Source organism: Staurois parvus, unplaced genomic scaffold (assembly GCF_062004578.1).
Source record: "Staurois parvus isolate SC_StPar_1 unplaced genomic scaffold, SC_StPar_1.0 ptg000277l, whole genome shotgun sequence".
Lineage (NCBI taxonomy): Eukaryota > Metazoa > Chordata > Amphibia > Anura > Ranidae > Staurois > Staurois parvus.
In genome coordinates this window covers 986,524-1,008,726 of record NW_028318073.1, presented here as the reverse complement: position 1 = coordinate 1,008,726, position 22,203 = coordinate 986,524, and the positions used below count along the sequence as shown (strand labels likewise).

The 22,203-nt window shown below is 41.8% G+C and overlaps 1 protein-coding gene across 1 annotated transcript in view; it reads right to left on the bottom strand.

Annotated features, from left to right (window-relative positions):
• The window catches only part of RIOX1 (ribosomal oxygenase 1), a 103,963-nt gene extending 82,226 nt beyond the window's left edge, over positions 1–21,737 (bottom strand). The window contains exons 1-2 of the mRNA XM_089681766.1: positions 21,607–21,737; positions 18,869–19,102 (exon numbers count right to left, since the gene is read on the bottom strand). Of these exons, the coding sequence (XP_089537892.1) occupies positions 18,869–19,102; positions 21,607–21,675 (303 nt within the window). The 5' untranslated portion in view covers positions 21,676–21,737. The remainder of the gene's footprint in view (positions 1–18,868; positions 19,103–21,606) is intronic.
• Between the last annotated feature and the right edge of the window lie 466 nt (positions 21,738–22,203).

Here is a 22,203-nt window from a genome sequence, read left to right as displayed (position 1 = left end):
GTGCCCCATCATTGGTGTCAGTGGGGGGTGGAATAGTGCCCCATCGTTGGTGTCAGTGGGGGGGGGAATAGTGCCCCATCGTTGGTGTCAGTGGGGGGGAGGAATAGTGCCCCATCGTTGGTGTCAGTGGGGGGGAGGAATAGTGCCCCATCGTTGGTATCAGTGGGAGGAATAGTGCCCCATCATTGGTATCAGTGACACCAATGATGGGGCACTATTCCTCCCACTGAGACTTGCTGACCCTGTTCTCGTATGGTGCTGCTGCAGCCAGCATATGTGGTTGCAGCAGCACCTCTACACAGAACACTTACCTGCTGCTCCGGCACTCAATTTTCGCGGGGCCGCTCGGCTCCGCCCCCTCGCCGGTGATTGGCCGCCTGTGTGCCTTTCCTGAGCTACAGTTCTGGCGGCCAATCACCGGTGAGGGGGCGGAGCCGAGCAGCCGCACGAACATCCAGTGGCCGAACTGAAGGAGACGCCGCGCTTCCTGGACCGGATCATCGTGGGACTGGATCCAGGTAAGAGACATCAGCCCCTGCAAACCCCTGTACTTAATGCCGCAGCCCCCCTAACATGTGTACCGGCGTATAAGACGACCCCCGACTTTTGAGAAGATTTTCAAGGGTCAAAAAGTCGTCTTATACGCCGGCAAATACGGTACTTCTTCTTGGTCACAAGATATCCTCAGTCTTCTGGGTTTAATGACACCCAGCCTCACTCAACCAAAACACTGAATACAATGCTGTGACTGCAGAGTGTCAAAGCAATCTTTAAACACTGAACTGCTGCAGACAGTGGTACTGATGTCATCACAGCATTAGTAAAAAATGCCCACCCTTGAAAAATGGTGAAAAGGATCCTGCAATGTCACATGGCCAGCCTAAGAACTTCAGAAAGTGAAAAATACAAAAAATATATGATCGCTTATACTATTATCATTATTATTATTATACAGTATTTATAAAGCGCCAATAGTTCACTCAGCGCTGTACATTACAAAGGGGGACAGAACATGTGACAGAACAATACCAATACAATGCAAAACATGAGGGTATTGAGGGCCCTGCTCTTTCGAGCTTACAATCTAGGAGGGAGGGGATGGTGGTACAGGAGGAGATAGCTGTGGGGGATGGAGTGGTAGGAAGAGTGGAGGAGGTCAGCAAGTTAGCAGGGGGTGAGGTAGGCTTCCCTGAAGAGATGGGTTTTCAGGGTATACTAGATTGAAAACTATCTCACTGCTCTTGCCCAACTGATGCAGAGAAGGCTTTCAATCAATTGGTTTTTGTATTTAACTGGAAAGCAAATAGGAATTCCTCTCAAAATGGTGTAGTGGATCAGATCTCTTTACACTGCACCTACAGCAGCAATCAAAACCAATGGAACCCAGCACAAACCAATATCTATCATCAAGGCTGTCCATATTCTCCCTGGATATTTATTTTACTGCTGGGAGCATTTCTTGGACATATTAGATCCAATACATACACTATATTGCCAAAAGTATTGGGACACCCTTCCAAATCATTGTATCCAGTGTTCCAAATCACCTCCATGGCCACAGGTGTATAAAAGCAAGCACCTAGGTATACAGACTCCTACAAACATTTGTGAAAGAATGGGTTGCTCTCAGCTCAGTGGATTCAAACGTGGTAACGTGATACGTTGCCACCTGTGCAATAAGTCCATCCATGAAATTTCTTTGCTACTAAATATTCCACGGTCAACTGTTAGTGGTATTGTAACAAAGTGTAAGCAACTGGGAACAACAGCAACTCAGCCACGAAGTGGAAGGCCACGCAAAATGACAAATCATGCTTTTCTGTCTGGCAATCTGATGGACATATCTGGGTTTGGCAGTTGCCAGGAAAACGGTACTTGCCTGACTGCATTTTGCCAAGTGTAAAGTTTGGTGGTGGTGGTGGGGGGGGGGTTATTTTTCAGGAGTTGGGCTTGGCCCCTTAGTGGAGGGAACTCTTAAGGCGTCAGCATACCAAGACATTTTGGACAATTTCATGCTCCCAACTTTGTGGGAACAATTTGGGGAAGGCCCCTTCCTGTTCCAACATGACTGCCCACCAGTGCATAAAGCAAGGTCCACAAAGACATGGATGAGCAAGTTTGGGGTGAAGGAACTTGACTGGCTTGCACCGTCCTGACTTCAACCTGATAGAACACCTTTGGGATGAATTAGAGTGGAAACTGCGAGGCAGGCCTTCTCATTTGAAATCAGTGCCTGACCTCACAAATGTGCTTAAGGAAGAACGGCCAAACATTCCCATAGTAGTGTACCTGCGGGTGCAGCGCTGTCTTTCCACTTTCCTCAATCATTCTCATAGATACACTTTTAAACCTTGTGGACAGCCTTCCTAGAAGAGTTGAAGCTGTTATAGCTGCAAAGGTTTGGCCAACTCAATAATGAACCCTACAGACTAAGACTGGAATGCCATTAAAGTTCATGTGCATGCAAAGGCAGGCGTCCCAATACTTTTGGCAATATAGTGTATATCCAGGGGCTTACTGGTAAGAAAAAATACCCACAAAATGGTGGCATATGCAGTCGACTTATCAGCATTTTTCTCCTTTCCATCTGACCTCCTGGAGCACATAAACAGCACTTACCATACAAATATCATATGATCAAACTGGCATTATACCTTGGAACATATATAACCGCAGATCTTTCCCACATCTTAGCTTTAAACTTCCTCCCTTTATTACACACTCAGAAGTATTTTGCAGCCTGGGGCAAAATTAAAATCAACTGGATGTAATGCTCTTAAGATGAATGTGCTACCCAGACTACTTTACCTCCTGCAAAGCTTGCTGTTGGAAATACACTAGCATCCCTTAAAATTCTTTCTAATGGGAATTCATCAAATTAATTTTGGAAGGAAATTCACTTTGTGGCTCCATGCCTACTAGAAGTTTTTTTAAGCTCGAAAAAAACTAGTAAAAATGCTGGATAAAAAACGCTGGTAATAGCATTTTTTAGTAGCGTTTTAGGAGCACTTAGAAGTGTTTACAAGTGTTTTATTAGCATTTTTACAGTACATGAAAAAAAACTGTTAGGAGTGTTTGAGTAGTGTTTTGTGTTTTCTTCTACTGGAAAAATGGTCCAAAAAAACTCTACAAAAAATGTTTTTCTGCTCCTAGATGCTGAAGCTCAAAGAAGCTAATAGCCTAAAGTAGTGTGCATGAACACCCAGGAGCAAAAAACAAAATGGTAATAACAGCTTATAGCTTAAAAAAACGCTAGTGTGCATGAAGCCTGAATCTTATAAAACATATTATTCTTCCCTAAATCCAAGATTGAAATAGTTTCTATTCTATATGATACTGCAACACAGATGGCTTGCATAATTTACTGCTGCTGTCATAAGCACAGTAAACTCCAATGAGTCTCCATTCAGCATGACTGCATGCCCTTCTCCGTTTCAGGTGTACCCTGAGCAGGCACATTCTGCTTTTTCCTTAATTAAAAACAAACAATCTTACCATAATAACTATATTTGGGTTTTTGGTGTAGTACCTGTGACCTAGTTTGGGGAACTGTGCTCCTTAATGGGTACACTTTCTGCATCATATAAAACTACTCTTATCCAAGTTCCAGATACCCTCTAATTACCTTCTTCAAAAATGGGAGAAGGATCTAATATGGCATTTTCCGAGGAACACATGGAGCATATTACACTTTTATCTTATAAAGCCTCTTTCTATAATAAATTCAGGAACTGAACTACAAACTCTTGATCAGATAGCATGGAACCCCTTCTGTCCCTTCATGCGTCTATCCAGAAGGTGAATGACGAGTGCTGGATATGTGACATGACCAAAGGAACCATAGTACATATCTTTTGGGACTGCCCTGAAATTCAGCGGTAAACTGGTCTGAATTTCTTATCTACTGCTTGGAAATTGACATCTCCTAACTTTACTGAAGTAAAGAGCACAGGGTACACTTATCAATCAGAAATGAAAATATATCTTAAATGATACACAGGATAAATTCCTTTCAAGCTGGCAACTATAGCTTCACTGTCACGCACCCTCCCAAAATATTACATGACTATTAAAACTTTTGAATTTTTGATTTTTAGGATCCTGTCAGCCGCCCCTGACCACTTCCATAAAAAGTAAAAAAAAATGGTGTGCAACATAAACTGCAACCACCATCTATTTATTCTACAAGGCTATTCTGTAAATAAAATATTCAGAGGGCTTTAAGTAATTTTATAGCCAAAAAAGCACATTTCTACATGTGCAACAAATAAATACAAAGCTCTAGAAGGAAAATGTTAAAAACAAGTAGCCATTTTTCTGGACCCATTACTTAAAACTTAAAATTTTTTAGGGACAATTCACAGTGACTTGCGCTAAAATGTATGGAAAATGAATATACATTTCCATCCATTTTAGTCACATGCTGGAAGTCCATTGACATACATTTTGACATCCGCTGACATGCATTTTAGTGTGCATTAAAGCATACTGCATTTTCACAGGATATCCTGTGCATTGCATTGACATCTACTTATATCTTTTGTGCTAAAATGTATACATGTTGCATTTTAGCACAATGCAGGTCAATGCAGCGTTATGGTATGAATAGGACTCATTGCAAATTATTGTTTTTCAGATGTCCTTTCGCTGATCTGCATTTTACAGCTGTGTAGAAATGGCCCCCAATAGAAGACAGTTTATCTGCCAAAGGGCTTGAGAATGGTACATCTGTGAATATTTGCAGGCAACAGTGAAACACAATAAAGGTTCCCTGCAAGTTTTGAGATGCATTTCCAGAAAAGACTTTGTGGTTTGATCAAAATTGATGTCTCACCTATTCCTAAGAAGTACAGACAGATTCCTGTCAATCTAATACCATTATGGAGAGCGGCCTTAACATGGCGCAGAGAGGCCACATGTTTTAGGAGCTCCAGAAGCCCATTGTTTAAACAATGAGAGATAGGTCTGTCCCTCAGCGGTCGGTGGTGGATGGGGTCTGGAGGAGCTCTATGGCCCCGTCGGGAGGAGGTGGCGGTCTGCGGAGGAGTGAGAGGTACCGGGAGCACTCACATGACAGCAGTCGGGACTCCGGGAGTGTTGGGAGTACCAAGGAGAGACAACGGAGGAAGGAGGAGGAAGAGGCGGCAGAGCACATGGTGGGTGCCCCCACACTACATGACCGAAGACACCTAGAGATTTCCAGAGTCCCAGTAGTTATACCACAAGTACCTGGAAAGCTCGACTGCGATGGACGAGTGAACAGGGTGACGAGCGGTTCCACACAGCGGAGATGGTGAGTTGCTGCGGGTAGAGGTAAACCACCAAAGTACTGCCAAATAAGTGTTTTTGAATAGCGCGTGGAAGTAAAGTATCCTGTATGGTGGTTATAGGGGCTGTTGGGATTGCAGAAAAAGTTTTTTTTAAAAGAAAATTCCAGAAAGATAGGAGGGGCCACCCAGGGAATTTAGAAGAACAGGAAAGAATGCTTTTCCTGTGAACTGTAAATCTCTAAAAAAAATCCTCTAAAAAATAGGAAAATTTAGATGGGGTGCAGAGTGAGGAGATCTAAAATCTGATTAAAACCTGATTACTACATCTGGCAAACATATAATGAAACAGGAAAGGTATTTCTGTTCCTAAAATCTATTTACAAGGACAGTAACATTGGAAATAACTTGTGGTCTGAAGTTATAAAAATCAGTTGCAAATCCATAATGTTATAAAAAGAGTAGATCTGTCATAGGGGTGGATCAAAAACTCCCCAATCAAATGCAAACACAAGTACAAGAAAGTATATGCCCCCACAGAAGAAAAGCCCAGAGGACCAAACCCTGGAGAAACAGAATGAAGTAAAAAGAAAGTATGATGGAGATCAAACCAGACTGTCATTTGGGACACTAGTTGGGAACCAGACTAAAGAATCTACAACTAGGGAAAGCGCAACAGAAAAAAGGAACCATGGAAGAGCAAGGAGCAACATCACAAATGCCCACAAGAATGTAAATTGCAGAAATGTTTGCGAAATTAGAGCGCTCCATGAAGAATGAAATTACAGTATTACATAATGATATGGGACGAGTTTGAGCACATGTCGAAGAAATGGAGGGAAAAATGGAGATACATGCTCAATTAATTATTAAATTAGAAGCACAGATGGAAGAGATAAGAAGATAAAGGAAGCTATCATACAAACTGGAAGATCAAGAAAATAGAGATAGAAGGAACAATCTAAGGATTCAGGGCCTGCCAGAAGACCCTCAAGAAGAGGGCTTGTGGGACAAAATAAGGAGAGTGTTTAACCCAATGATGGGTAGACCAGTGACAGAACATTTGAAAATAGAAAGAGTGCACAGGATTAGGCGGCCCCAGGGAGTAACAACCGATACCCCTAGAGACGTGATAGTTCGATTTCACCATTATGACGATAAACAAAAAAGCTGGAAGAAATTACAAGGGATCTCAGAAATAAAATATGGAGACACAAATCTGCAAATTTTCACTAACATTGCACCTGAGACATTGCTCGAAGAAGATCCCTGAAATCATTGTTAAATCAGATGAGGGAGAAAAATGTTCCATACAACTGGGGAGTTCTTCCTTGCCTGATTATTGGGTGGAAAGATGGGAAATCGTCGAGACTGAGATTCTCAGAATTAAGTGACTTCTACGGCAGATTAGATCTACATAAAGTGGACATTACAGGATTATCTGAGGGGGTTAAGGAGAGTGTTGTGTTAGAAAAAGAGAAGTGGTAGCTGGTTTCCAAAAAGAGACTGCAAATAGTACCGAGAAAAGGGGTGGTGGAACTTTCCCCCTCCTCTATATATCTTCCCTTTTTTTTCTCCTCTCTCTCTCTCATCTCCCCCATCTCTAGCTCCCTTTCCCCTCTCTTTATGCCATTAGTGTATGTAATTAGCTACCTCTCTCTTTAAGTGATTCATAAAGGCCATGGGGGAAGAAATTGTAATATAAGGCTGGGCATAAAAACCAAGAGCAAGTCACACACAACACACAGGTATGATCAACCAGCACTTACACCATTGTTTCTAAGCATGTTAGAGACACACTACCAAGTGTAAAGCTGCCCTGGCACATCATGCAGCATTCACTTAGCACCCCAAGAAATAACAGAATCCAACTGCAGTATTCTTGCCACTGTCAAAACCTCCACTTTTACTATCACACAACACACAGGAGGATATATCTTATGGTCATCAAAATCCACATAATAACACACACTAATAGTAATGTGAGTATCACAGCATAAAATAAACATCTTTTGACAGCGTCACAGCATAGAATTAATACATTACCAAAGCTACGGGAAGAAGGGAAGTGTCAGGGATGCGGGTGTGACCAGAAGTGTGTGGACTGACACAGGGAAACGTAGGCTTCAGATATAGTAAATAATATAATTTGTTGAGACTAACAATACAAATATAAACGCAGTGCACCAAACACCAAGCTAACACAAATACATACAACAAGGTGAAACAAACCCAAACCTAAACTGATATAGATACACAGGTACATACACATATAGAGCACAACGTAGTCAGGCAGGCCGGGTCGATAACTATCGGGCAGGTAGGTACAGGAGGAGCAGGCGGAGAGAATGGTCAGGGTCACAAGCCAGGGATCAAACAGAAGAAGTCAGCAGAGGTCAGGACCAGGCAGGGTCGGCAACAAGTCAGGCAGAAAAAGGAATGCAGGTTACAAGATACAGGGGCCCATGGAAAAACACACACCAAGGCCCTGACTGTGAGTCTGGCCATTCCTTAAATACAACCCCTGCAGTCAGCTTCAGGTGTTTTGGCTGACTGCAGGGGTGAGTCTCTGATTGCTGAGAGCACCCGCTGGCCAGCCCTGGTACTGCAGCCCACAAGGCAGGTGAGTCCCACCATTATTGGCAAGTCCATTCCTGACAGGAAGGAAGAGACCTCATCAAAACCATAGTGCACAGGAGATAGTGGAGAAGCCTAAGACACGATCGAGACCGATGCGTCCATGCAGCCTTGGCAAAAGTCCCAGTGTTAGAACATCCCCTTTCGCACAGGAGGGCTTCTGATCTCATCAAGTCCAGGCCACCCTTAGATATCCTGGATAAATGCTTCTGGCCACACTCCCAAAATGGGCGGCACCTTTTACATGGGTATATTCAGGGGGCTTGAAGTAATTTTATAGCCAAAAAAGCACATTTCTACATGTGCAACAAATAAATAGAAAGCTCTAGAAGGAAAATGTTAAAAACAAGTAGCCATTTTTCTGGACCAATTACTTAAAACTTAAAATTTTTTAAGGACAATTCACAGTGACTTGCGGTAAAATGTATGGAAAATGAATATACATGGTCAAAGAATGGTCCAAGAAGCGTTTACTCAAAAAATTAACCCCTCAAAGTCAGATATTAAATATTAATATTCCAAAGACAGAGGGACAGATTCTACAAAAAGAATTATCCTTTAAATGGAAGGAAAAAGATTTAAGCTATCTAGGAATAAAGTTAACTCCCTCCATAAAGATTCTATATCAGGCAAATTATATAACATTAATAAACGAGATAAAAAAATGAACTGAAAAAAATTTACTCTGGATACTTTCCTGGATAGGTCGGATAAATATGGTAAAGATGGTGATCGTGCCAAAAATCTTATAAAAGTTTCACATTATGACCCTAAAAAAATGATACTTGGTTTTTTATTTACCCATATATACCTAAGAGTTAAATATAAAGTTCTGTGTAATGATAAAGGGAAGGGGGTTTTAACTTGCCTAACTTCAGGAAATATCTTTCGGTGCTACTATCATGAATAGCAGATTGGATATATTACTCACGAGGTAAAGCTGGATGAAAATAGAAAGTACACTTAGTAAGTCACATTTAGATAGGATTACTTGGCTTTCACAAAAGTTTCGTACAATGGACAAAAATACAAGCACTTTCACACGTAATGTATTAACGGTATGGGATATAATGGACAAACAAATGGGATGGAAGTACAATTCACTGTTAATACCATTGGTTGATATTGTAGACAAAGGGAAATTATGTTCTTTTCTTTTTCAATATTTTTGTTAGACAGAGTTTTTGAACAATTTAACAGGCTCATGATACACCCACGCAGGGGCAGAGCTGAGCAAAAACATACAAAAGCAGATACAAATCAGTAGAGTGTATTAACCAGTCAGCACAATGCCAACCAGCACCAAAAGGGAATGGCAGAAAAATCAGAACCAAACAATAATAGCATTCCACCGTCCTTTCTAAGGAAAAAAACACTACCGAGAAGTATCAACTCGGAAAAAATGAAAGAGACATAAAACGAAAGAAAAGAAAGAGAGTCATAGGAAATTGGAGATAAACAAAAAAAATGAGAAAAAAAAAATCAGGGAAAAGAAAAAAAAAAAAAAAAATCACGGATCCAGGGCCAGCACGGGCAACGACTACAGGAGGCCATAACTAGTGGGAGGTAAGGACGAAAAGGAATAATTTATCCAAGACTCCCAAACCTTAAGGAATATCGGATGGGAATCCTGGAGAATGCTGGACATATTTTCATTAATTATCATAGCATTCATCCGGGTCTTCAATCCCTGGAAGGCAACTGAAGAGGTCCTCCAGGCTTGAGCTATAGTACGTTTGGCCAAAATAAATAGGTAGGATGCCAATTTCTGCTGGGACGTGGAAAGACCCAAAACAGGACAATGTAGGAAGGTCAAACTTGCATCCTTGTGGACCGTAACATGGAACGTTTGCAGCAAGCAAAAAACCCTAGACCATGGGCCCAACCCGTGGGCATGACCACCAAATATGCATGACGTCCCCACGCAGACCACAGTTCCTAAAATACCGATCGCCACCACTCGGGTAGAAGTGAACAGTCCGAGCCGAGACCCAGTACCACCGCAGGAGAACTTTGTAGGCAGCCAGAGTAACAGTATTGAAAGAACATTTCGCTATCATCTTTCAGGCCTTGTTCCAGTCCTCAGCCTCAATAGAAGAACCAAGATCTTGCTCCTAATGAGTCACATAGGGTAGAGGTGTTAGGGAAGACCTACTGTTAAGGAAAGCATAGAAAATGGAAATGGGACCAGAGGACCACAGGGAATGTTGACAGGTGTGTTCAAAGGATGTTTTACGGTAAGGATATGTGGAAGCATGACGTAGGGACATAATCCAATGTTGTAATTGCAGATAATGGTAATGTTCCTACAATGGAGCCCCCTGGGACTCCCGGAGAATCGCCCAAGATGGAAACGAACAAGTGGTTAGGAAGTTGTGTACATTAACAAAGCCATGAGAGGTCCACCAAGAGAAAGAGGGGAGATGTTCCAATCCAGGAGGGAAGAGAGGGTTGTGAGTGATCGGCAAAAGAGGTAGAAAAGGTGACATTAAGTTACCCGAATATCTAACAGAGTCTCGTGTTCGTAGACTATGAAGCATAATGGGGCTCAGGTCTGGGGGGAAGTGTAATTTATGTGCAAGCCAGAGCAATGCATCCAAAGAGATCGGGCCACAGTTGGGCAATTCCAGAAGTGCCCATAGCAGGATATCTGCCGTGGCGTGAAGCATGGACAATGTGAGATTTGAGCCGCCAAGTAATACCTGAGACATGAGGAACTCCGAAGCCACCCTGAAGTTTATGACTATAGAGAGTAGATCTGGGAACCCTGGGACACTTATAAGCCCAGATAAAGCGTTGAATCCAGTTTTGCAAGAAACAGAGAAAGGACGCTGGGACATGATCAGGTAGGGTGTGAAAAAAGAACAGGATTTTCAACACAATAGTCAATTTGACAGCATGTATCCGGCCAATCCATGACAAAGAGGGGAACTGCCAGGAATGGAGAAGGGAAGTCACAGATCATAATAATGGATAATAATTAGCAGAAAATAAGGTAGAATAGGAGGTAGTACATTTAATGCCAAGGTAATCTAGGGAGTGGGGTGCCCAACGGTATGGAAATTGCACCTGCAACCATTCAACCAGGTCAGTAGGGAGAGTAACATTCAAGGCAGTAGTTTTGGAAAAAGTTAATACTAAGGCCAGATATGGCCGAAAATCGATCCAATATTCCCTGCAGATTTGGAAGAGTAATGAGGGGATTGGTTAAGACCAAGAGGGAAGGATAAGGAAAAAAAACTCTGCGTACTTGACAGAGGCCGAAGGAGACAAGTATAAAGCAGTAATCGAAGCCAAAAAGGCGTCTCCAAACCCCCATCAAGAAAGCATATAGGTCAAGTAATCCCAAGAGAGCGTATTGAACGCTTTATATATATCTAAGGATAAAAGGAAACCCGGTATCTTGCGTTGACGTAAGATATGAATGAGATGGATGACTTTACGGATGTTATCTGCAGCCTGTCTCCTTGGTACAAAACCAACCTGATCCCTGTGGATAAAGGGAAAGCAAATATGTATTAATACAAATGCTCAGAACATTTCCCAAAATCTTTAAATCCACATTTAACAAAGAGATTAGTCTGAAAGCTTGCGGTTTAAAAGCATCTTCAGATGTCTTGGGGACCATGGTGATATGTGCTTTAAGAGACTCCGGGGAAAGCCGGGAGCCCTGCTTCAGAGAACTGAAAAAGGCTGCCAAATGAGGAACCAGAAGGGTAGCAAATTTTTTTTAGTAGAGCCCAGAGAATCCATCAGGGCCTGGAGCACTCGAGGGCTTCAAGGATTTGATAGCTTGGTAGATTTCAGTTTCAGAAATATCTCTATTCAGAGCATCACGGGCTGCAGCAGATAAAGAGGGTAGGCGCAAATCAGCAAAACCACTGTCAGCATGTTCCACAATAAAGGCATTTGGTTTCTCATACAGGGAAGACAAGTAATCTGCAAATCTATGCTTGATATTCAGAGGTAAGGCTCCTTCACTCGAAGTTGAACAGGTTTATGTGCACGGCCCATCTAAATAAGTTTCCTGGCTAGCAATGGCCCCGGTTTCTTGGCGCATGTATAAATCCTATGTCCAGCCCAACATAAGGCTTTTTCGGCCTGTGTAGTAGAAGATTAAGTTCAGCAGCCACAGCATCCCAAGCCTTCCCATTGGTCGCAGTAGAACCAGCTTTCCAAGTTGCATCCACTGTGGCCAAAATAGAGGTCAAATCTAGCATCCTCTTTTCTCTGGCGTGTTTCCCAGAGGATGCGATTTGGATCAGATGACCCCTGATGGTGGCTTTGTGAGCCTCCCATAAGGAGACAGCTAAAGATACGGAGCTCACGTTGTCCGCAAAATATGATGGAATGTGTAAAAGTACCTGGGAATATGAAGCCTGAGTAGAGATAAGGGACTAATTCAATCTCCATTGAAAAGAGGGCCGGGATATGCCAGTTAGATGCAGTAGGAAAACCAGAGGGTCAGGGTCCGACCAAGGCGAAGTCAGGATGGCAATCTTATGTATTAAAGATTAATGCTGTAAAGAAATTAACATGTGATCTATTCTGCAGAAGCTCCGCTGTGAAGCTGAATAAAAAGTGTATTCTCGTGAGGTGGGATGTAGTTCCCACCAAACATTTACCAAACCATAGATTTGCAATGTATTGCGTAACTTAGATTCTTGGGCAAGATCATGAGATGGGATCACTCCAGTAGAATAATGGCAGTCAAGAGAGGAGTTAAGAGTAACATTCAAATCACCCATCAAAAGAAGAATACTTCGCTGATGATGCAAGATAACTTTCAGCAAATAAGAAAAGAATTTGTGTTGAAACCTATTTGGCGAATAGTAATCCACCAGAGTCACTTCATGGTCCCAGAGGGTACCCCGTAGGAGCAGGTACCTGCCTGTGGGGTCGGCTATTTCCAGGTTGCAGGTAAACATCAGATTGCGTCTAAAGGCAATCACCACTCCCCTATGTTTCTCTGGAGCAGGAGCAGAGAAAAAGGTCGGATAATCATGGGAGAGGTAGCGTGGTGCGGAGGATTGGGAAAATCTTGTCTCCTGCAAGCAGACTACATCCACGTCTTGGGACTTGAGATGAAACACCCTAGAGTGTTTAGTCTGAGAATTAAATCCATGAATATTTTGAGAGAAAATCTTCAAGGGTTTTAAAGCCATACTTTCAGTGCAAGTATGAGTACTTTTCCTTAAGCACTCGCTGATACCAATTACAATACATATTTTTTTTGTGCAGTGCAGTGTGATTTGAGCCCATACAAAATGAATGGGCTCAAACTGCACTGCAAAAAATCGTATGTGATTTGAACAGGAATGCTGTGCGATTCCTGTCCAAATCACAAGGGGATTCTCGCGCAGCTCCTGTGTGAACCCAGGCTGAAGTCACTATGACAAGCCTGGGTTCACACAGGAGCAGTGTGGAAATCCGCATGTGATTTGGACAGGAATCGCACAGCATTCCTGTTCAAATCACATACGATTGTTTGCAGTGCGATTCGAGCCCATTCATTTTGTGTAAGCTCAAATCGCACCACACCACACGAGAAAGTTTTTAGGTATTGGAGCATTTGCACAAATACAAGTACTCATGCAAATGCTTAGTATTGGCACTGGTATCAGTGCAACCCTACAAATGTAAAGTCAGGTCCATAAATATTGGGACATCGACACAATTCTAACATTTTTGGCTCTATACACCACCACAATGGATTTGAAATGAAACAAACAAGATGCGATTTAACTGCAGACTGTCAGCTTTAATTTGAGGGTATTTACATCCAAATCAGGTGAATGGTGTAGGAATTACAACAGTTTGCATATGTGCCCCCCACTTGTTAAGGGACCAAAACGTAATGGGACAATTGGCTTCTCAGCTGTTCCATGGCCAGGTGTGTGTTATTCCCTCATTATCCCAACTACAATGAGCAGATAAAAGGTCCAGAGTTCATTTCAAGTGTGCTATTTGCATTTGGAATCTGTTGCTGTCAACTCTCAAGATGAGATCCAAAGAGCTGTCACTATCAGTGAAGCAAGCCATCATTAGGCTGAAAAAACAAAACAAACCCATCAGAGAGATAGCAAAAACATTAGGCGTGGCCAAAACAACTGTTTAGAACATTCTTAAAAAGAAGAAACGCACCGGTGAGCTCAGCAACACCAAAAGACCCGGAAGACCACGGAAAACAACTGTGGTGGATGACCAAAGAATTCTTTCCCTGGTGAAGAAAACACCCTTCACAACAGTTGGCCAGATCAAGAACACTCTCCAGGAGGTAGGTGTATGTGTGTCAAAGTCAACAATCAAGAGAAGACTTCACTAGAGTGAATACAGAGGGTTCACCACAAGATGTAAACCATTGGTGAGCCTCAAAAACAGGAAGGCCAGATTAGAGTTTGCCAAATGACATCTATAAAAGCCTTCACAGTTCTGGAACAACATCCTATGGACAGATGAGACCAAGATCAACTTGTACCAGAGTGCTGGAAAGAGAAGAGTATGGAGAAGGAAAGTAACTGCTCATGATCCTAAGCATACCACCTCATCAGTGAAGCATGGTGGTGGTAGTGTCATGGCGTGGGCATGTATGGCTGCCAATGGAACTGGTTCTCTTGTATTTATTGATGATGTGACTGCTGACAAAAGCAGCAGGATGAATTGTGAAGTGTTTCGGTCAATATTATCTGCTCATATTCAGCCAAATGCTTCAGAACTCATTGGACGCCACTTCACAGTGTAGATGGACAATGACCCAAAGCATACTGCAAAAGCAACCAAAGAGTTTAGGGGAAAGAAGTGGAATGTTATGCAATGGCCAAGTCAATCACCTGACCTGAATCTGATTGAGCATGCATTTCACTTGCTGAAGACAAAACTGAAGGGAAAATGCCCCAAGAACAAGCAGGAACTGAAGACAGTTGCAGTAGAGGCCTGGCAGAGCATCACCAGGGATGAAACCCAGCGTCTGGTGATGTCTATGCGTTCCGGACTTCATGCTGTAATTGACTGCAAAGGATTTGCAACCAAGTATTAAAAAGTGAAAGTTTGATTTAGGATTATTATTCTGTCCCATTACTTTTGGTTCCTTAACAAGTGGGAGGCACATATGCAAACTGTTGTAATTCCTACACCGTTCACCTGATTTGGATGTAAATACCCTCAAATTAAAGCTGACAGTCTGCAGTTAAAGCACATCTTGTTTGTTTCATTTCAAATCCATTGTGGTGGTGTATAGAGCCAAAAATGTTAGAATTGTGAATGTTTACATGTTATGTGCAATTAATCCATGGCAACATCTAATGTTTGTGTAGTATTATGTTCAGCAGACTGTGTTCTTCTATTGTTGTGACTTAGATGACGTTCAGAGCACATTTTATGCCCAATTCATGCAAAACTCCACGTAATCCCAAGGGGTTCACATACTTTTTCTTGCAACTGTATGGACCTGACTGTATATAATTTTTTTTATACAAATAGAGTTTTACATGGGTGGTATTTGATCATCACTGGGTTTTCTTATTTTTTTTGTGATATAAACTAGTGTTCAGCTAGTGCAAGCTTTATAAATGCCAACAAAAAATGGAAATAATCCATGACAGATTTATCATAGCTCTCAATTGTCCCTCTTAAGACCAAATACCTCTGTCCTTTGTGCAGCCTGTTGTCCCTTTTTGATCTGATGTGTTCATTTCTATACAAAATGTGCTATTTTATTGCCAACACTGTTATGCTACACTAAACTTCTATTTAACCTCAATATTACTGCATTTGTTATTTTGAAAAGCTAACAAAGGAAAAAGAGGTCAAAAATTCACTTGTGGTTTAGCCCACTGTTTTTCAATCTTTTTGCAGTCAAGGCACCCTTTAAAATTATGGATAATCTCAAGGCATCCCATTCTAAAATGTATAAAACTATTCTACACACATCCATTACACCCAATGTTAGAGGGGATTTATTCTTACAAAGCAAATACACCTTTGCACACTGGTACCGACTAGTATTCCAGTGTGTCTCTCTCAGTTTCTCTCCCTCACTCTGCTAATGTGACCCCAGTGCTGATGGAGAGGGGCAAGCAAGGATGATGTGCATGCACCCAACATTATCTTTATCAACTGATGATGTAATTGATTGTTAGGATGCTGGCAGCTAGAAGGTCATAAAAGTGCACAATGAAAACCTGTGGCTTTGTGTACTAAAAGGCACGATTAATCCCCCTGCTAGCTTGTATACAATTTTTGGCCATTTTTCCAAGAAACCCCTGAAGAAGCCTGAAGGCACACCCTGGTTGAATAAGGCTGGTTTAGCCAAACATTTTTTGCATATTAGATCTTTGTGGTCCATTCAACTGTGGCCATGTCCTTTGCCTACATACTGTGTGCTAAAATGTGCCCCTCGTTGTTTATGAAAGTTGTGAGGATACATGAAAGCTTTTAGCATCTACTGTATGGGAGGCCAGATAAAAGTCTAGAAGGATTAAAGGATAAGTTCACCTTAAAAATAAATAAATGCACATTTTTTGCAAGTAAAATTGTGCATTTATTTACTGTTTTTTTTTTGTTTAGTTTTTTTTTTGGGGGGAGCCTGTAAAGAATTGCAGCCGTAATCAAAAGATAAGGGGTGCAGTGTCAGGCTCTATGTGTAGCTATGTGTAGCTGTCTGCCCATACATCCGGTATAGGCAGGTAGTTCCTGAATAACAGGAAGATCAATTATTACCTAGAGCGCTCATCAGCGCACTAGTAGTTCATGGAGAACTACAAGCAGGCAGCCACAAAGGCTGATGGAACTTGTAGTTCAATAATTCAAAGAATTCTGTGAATGTATGACGCAGCCATGTGGGCAGCGCCCCACACAGCCACATTATTTTCACATATTGACAGTGGGTGTGGGGAGAATATCCCAGACCTACTGTCACAGGAAGGGGGGGGGGATCAAGAGGAGAGCAGGCAGATGCTGAACATGTTACACCATGGGTGTAACATGTTCACAAAGGTGAACATATGATTTAACTGTGCAAATGTGGCCAGTGGAAAGATGTCAACAGGCCGTAGCCAAGAGTTCCAGGAAAATATGCATCAGGATGATGGGTTGCTTTTGTAAAGGGTAGCTAGGTAGGAAGGATGACTGTAATTTATGTGAAAGTACAGTTATCCTATAAATTCTCAATTCATTCCAGGCTGCACAGCAAAATGTGAACACATCAAAAATTCTAGCATAATGCTGTTCCAACACTCACCAGTACACAGCCACTTGGAAATTAAAATCAGATAATGTAAACAAACACAAGATAACAGTGATAACCAAATAACGCTCACAATATGGGCCATTCGTCTGCAATCATCCTACTGAAGTAGGCACATTGCTGAGTTTCCACATAAAGTAAAAGGAAAAACATTTTCTTTTGTTTCAAATTTGTAAGGAAAGGTTATAACTGCTGCAATTCTTTTTGCCATCTGTGTCTCATTGGAGAGATTTCCATTCACTTCCTGCCCCACACCAAAAATAGAAAGTGAGAGGAAATCCCCCCAAAGTGAAAGAATCCTTGATTTATAAATATATACTCCTGCGCCACAGAACAAACCCCTCCCACTAAAATATAAGATGCTGCTGTGCACTAGTGTAAACACTAAATCATCAAATTAATCAAATAAACAGTGCAATACCCAACAAATGATACATAAAAAAAAAATACTAGTATAAAAATTTAGAAGTGTTCAAAATAAATGTGTCCAACAAACAAAAAAATCTAATAAATTTCACATAATATCCAAATAAAATGAAAAACTCATAATGTGATTTAAAGTGTCCAAAATTAATGTGTCCATCAAAATATCAAAAATCATCAAACTATATATATAACATTATGAAACTTTAGCCTTTTTCTTCAACTTCAAAGTGCTTCACCAAAAACGAATACATTTATAATGTGATTATCCTTCTGTAATAAGTGCTTCCACCATCCACCAGTGAGAAACCAACATTAATCGCACTCACCAGATGTTGGCGAATAGTAAGCCTTTTAGGACTTTTAGGGATCCTACACCCCCTCTTAACACCTCCAGACCTCCATTCCACCACACCAGACTAAGAAGATTCTTCAACTTCCTTTCTCCAAACAAAACACTCCACCGTTGTGCCAAAGAAAATATAGCATATAGTGTAATATTGCTACTAACTTCTTCTTAAATATATAATAATGATGTCAGGTCATTCATGGTATGCAGCAATATAAAAGGCTCTTTATTATGTAGCCTACAACAGCCAAACATCATCAGGAAACCATCCAGGATATACTGCAGAAATCCCACAACTATCTGTGCAGAGGATGACAATGAATTGACAGACAGACAGCTCCCAAAATGGCCGCTGGAACGCACCTCTCGGCGTGTGTTCCACTCACCGAAAGTGACGTATGACGTTAGTAAAGCGCACCGGAAGTGCGTCAATGCGTTTTGCCCCTCCCACTGGGCGTTCTCACTGGTGAATGGTGGAAGCACTTATTACAGAAGGATAATCACATAAATTTTTTCGTTTTTGGTGAAGCACTTTGAAGTTGAAGAAAAGGGATAAAGTTTCATAATGTTATATATATATTTTGATGATTTTTGATATTTTGATGGACACATTAATTTTGGACACTTTAAATCACATTATGAGTTTTTAATTTTATGTGGATATTATGTGAAATTTATTAGATTTTTTTTGTTTGTTGGACACATTTATTTTGGACACTTCTAAATTTTTATACTAGTATTTTTTTTTATGTATCATTTGTTGGGTATTGCGCTGTTTATTTGATTAATTTGAAAGAATCCTTGGTTGTCACCAAGGTCACCAGAACTAGTGCCCCCATTGAAGGATTTCCTGTTCTGGTGACGGTAAATAAATTAGTGGCTTTTCAGTAGGATGGTTAAGTACAACTGGTTTCCCTTTTGATTGCTTTAAGCTGTAATCAAACGTACATGTGCTGTCAGTTCTAAAGGTCCCAGTTCTTCATTTGTTGCCTCTGTACACAGTTTTCTCTCTTTCTTGTTTGAGCTGTTTGTGTGACTAGGTGCATGCACCCCCCTATCTTCATCTACTCCATTTGTGTATTTCAAACATGCTTCAGCATCGGGCCTGGCAAGCTTTCTTTTCTTCTTTGACAGTCTGTATTCTGTCTTACAGACGACACGCTTCTTCTTTTTCAAGCCAGCCTGAAAGATAACAGGAATAAAAGAATCCTTATGCGCAAGCAGTTCTATTTTGAGAATAAACAAGTTTTTTTAGTTTTTATCTGTAAATGTAAACAAAAATAGTAAACATATAATATAAATTTAACTGGGTTTAACCACTTGACTTCTGGAAGGTTATTCCCTTCATGACCAGGGACTTTCAAAACGCACTGCAATTGCGATCTGCAGAGGGTGTCAATTTTAACCAGTTCCTGGCCACGCTATAGCCAAAAGACGGCTACTGCATGGTCTGCTAGTTTAGGGAGGGCGTCCATGGACATCCTCCCAGAGGCGCGCAATCTGTGATCGCTGTGTCCTTCGGACACAGCTGGTCACATGGCTTCGGAACGGGCCAATCACAGCCACTTTTACCATGTGACCAGCCGTGTCCAATCACAGCTGATCAATGGGTGATTAGGAAATGCTGGTTATCAGATGTCCTCTCCTCACACGGATAGCGCGTGAGGAAAGCCAGTAAGCGGCATTTCGCAGGGGGACATCTACACTGATCAGTAGGGCACTGTAGTCCTGTCAGTGCTGGCAATCAGTGCCCATCAGTGCCATGTAACAGTTCCCATCAGTGCCATGTAACAGTGCCCATCAGTGCCGCCTAACAGTGCAGCCTCATCAGTGAAGGAGAAAAATTACTTGTTTACAAAACTTTATAACAGAAACTAAGAAAAACTTTTTTTTTTTGGTCTTTTTTAGTTTGTTTAGCAAAAAATAAAAACCCCAGTAGTGATCAAATACCACCAAAAGAAAGCTCTATTTGTCTCAAAAAATGATAAAAATTTAGTTTGGGCACAGTGTTGCATGACCGCGCAATTGTCAAAGTATGAGAGCGTTGAAAGCTGAGAATTGGTCTTGGCACAAAAGGCTACTTTTACCAAGTGCCCGGTGGGCAAGTGGTTAAGGTAACTGCACCCCAAATTCAAGTTGCAAATGCAATGTATGTGCATGAAGTGCAGGAAACCAATGATCCGTGCATGTTCCTCGCACCAACTTCAAAATGCACTGCAGCTGCAATCTGCAGCAGGTGTCAATATTAAAGTGTTACTAAACCCATAACCGCAAAATCAGGCTGTATATGCAGTAAAGCATGCTAGTTATACTCATTGTGGAACCTATGGGGTTAATCCTCTGCATTGTGTTTGATCCTGACTTCTCTGATCCTCCCCTTCTTTCAGTGCCCACCTCTTATCTCCTGATAAATCATATTGTGTGGGGACACTCTGCACATGCTCAGTTTGGTGTGTATTGCTAGACAGTTTTTTTTTTCTTGGGAGAGTGCATGTGATCAGCACAGGGCCAATCAGCACTGTCCAGACAGAGGTCAGAGGTTCTGCATCCTCCTAGAGCAGAAATAAAACTCCAAGCTCTAGCCAGTGCTCTGCTGAACACTGACAGAAGTCACAAGACTGCTCTAACTGCTGATGAGAAAAGGTATTTAGCAGTTTATATTTACTAAAATAATTACATTTTCATGTTCTGTGTACTGTGAGAGACCAGATATAGTGAATGCAGGACATGGGTTTAGTTGGGGTTGCCACCTCATCCCTTTAAACCTGAACATAATAATTACACAGGTTCTGAGGCTAATTTAACACAGATAAGGCACGTAGTTTAATTACCATCTAAATCAGTCACAGAACCTTTGTCATTAATATGTTCTCAGGCTTAAGGGGATGAGGTGGCAACCCTAGGTTTAGTAACACTTTAAGGTAACACCACAAATGTAGAATGCTATGCTTTATAAATACAATATGAGCAACGCAGTTGAAGCCATTTATACTGAACAAGATCAGGAGACAGGGCTGTGAATAAGGGGGTACCAATTGTCATCCTGTACGGGGCCCAGGCATTAGGGTGAATCAGATGTGAGCAGTGAGGGTAATCAGCACAGCAGGGGGGGTTGCATTTACTGGAACTGGTCCCTTGTATGGATCTCTCTGCAGCACCCTCCCAATGCATCATGCATTTCCCCATTGCTGCCCAAGCCCCTGCCAGCTTCCCTCCTCTCCTTCCCTCTGGCAGATGCAAGAACCCAATAGGATGGAGAGTGAGTGTGGGAAGGGTACATAAATATGTCACATTATTGTTTATTCATAACAGAAGCATAGTAAATGGGAGCTCTGTTACATAAGCTGTACAGGGCCCTTTCGTTTCTAACAGCAGCCCTGTCAAGAGACCTGACCATTACACTACATTCAATGGGCTGCACAGAAGCAAACACTGGAGAGAATCAGGAAATGCTCAAACTGATCTCAAGAGCGAGCATGTTTCCTTTGCCAATCTACACAAGCCCTTATTTGATAGGCCAAAGCAATCACCTGGTTCCAAGACGTGTAAATCTGATTGGTTTCCTTAGCTTACTGTGCTCATCAGCACCTCTTTAACAGACAACTATCACAGTCCTCCAAAGTGAGTAGCAGTCTTGGTTTATTCCTGCTCACACCTCACATGACCTCCAATAAGTAAATACTAACCTGGCCTTTAGTCTCTTTTATATTCTGGAAGGCAGCAAACGCAGACACACGTGGAGCGGCCATGGACATATCACGGAGTTACCAACCAGTAGAAGGACCTTGCTGATGTCACGCGCACATGACCAGGAAGCTGCCGTGCAATGTACCCGCCCACTCAGCTCTTAGGGAGAGGGGAAGCGTGAGGAGAGCAGTCAGCGGAGTAAAGAACGTTTCCCTTATGTACTGACTGATGAAGTCCCTCCGATCCATTCTATGGAGCGCCTCCATATAGCGGAGTGTAGTCGGATGCATGGTTAGGTGTGTTAGTAGAGTAAGGTTTGCAGTACTCAATGGTAGGCTGGGAGTATGACGCTCCATTCACACTGGACGTTTGCTTTTACAGGCTTTTTGCCTTTTTTTTTTTCCCTCACAGTGCGTTCAGAAGCAGCAATGTTTTGGCAGAAAAAATACTGACATGCGCCTAAACACATTTAAATGCTAGGCATGTCACGAGTTTAGTAGTTTAAGTAGAATAAATTAATATTCTGGGCAATGAAATGAATAAACACAAGTGCTTAATGCGCCTAGAAAAACTCTGCTTAAGCCTGGGTTCACACT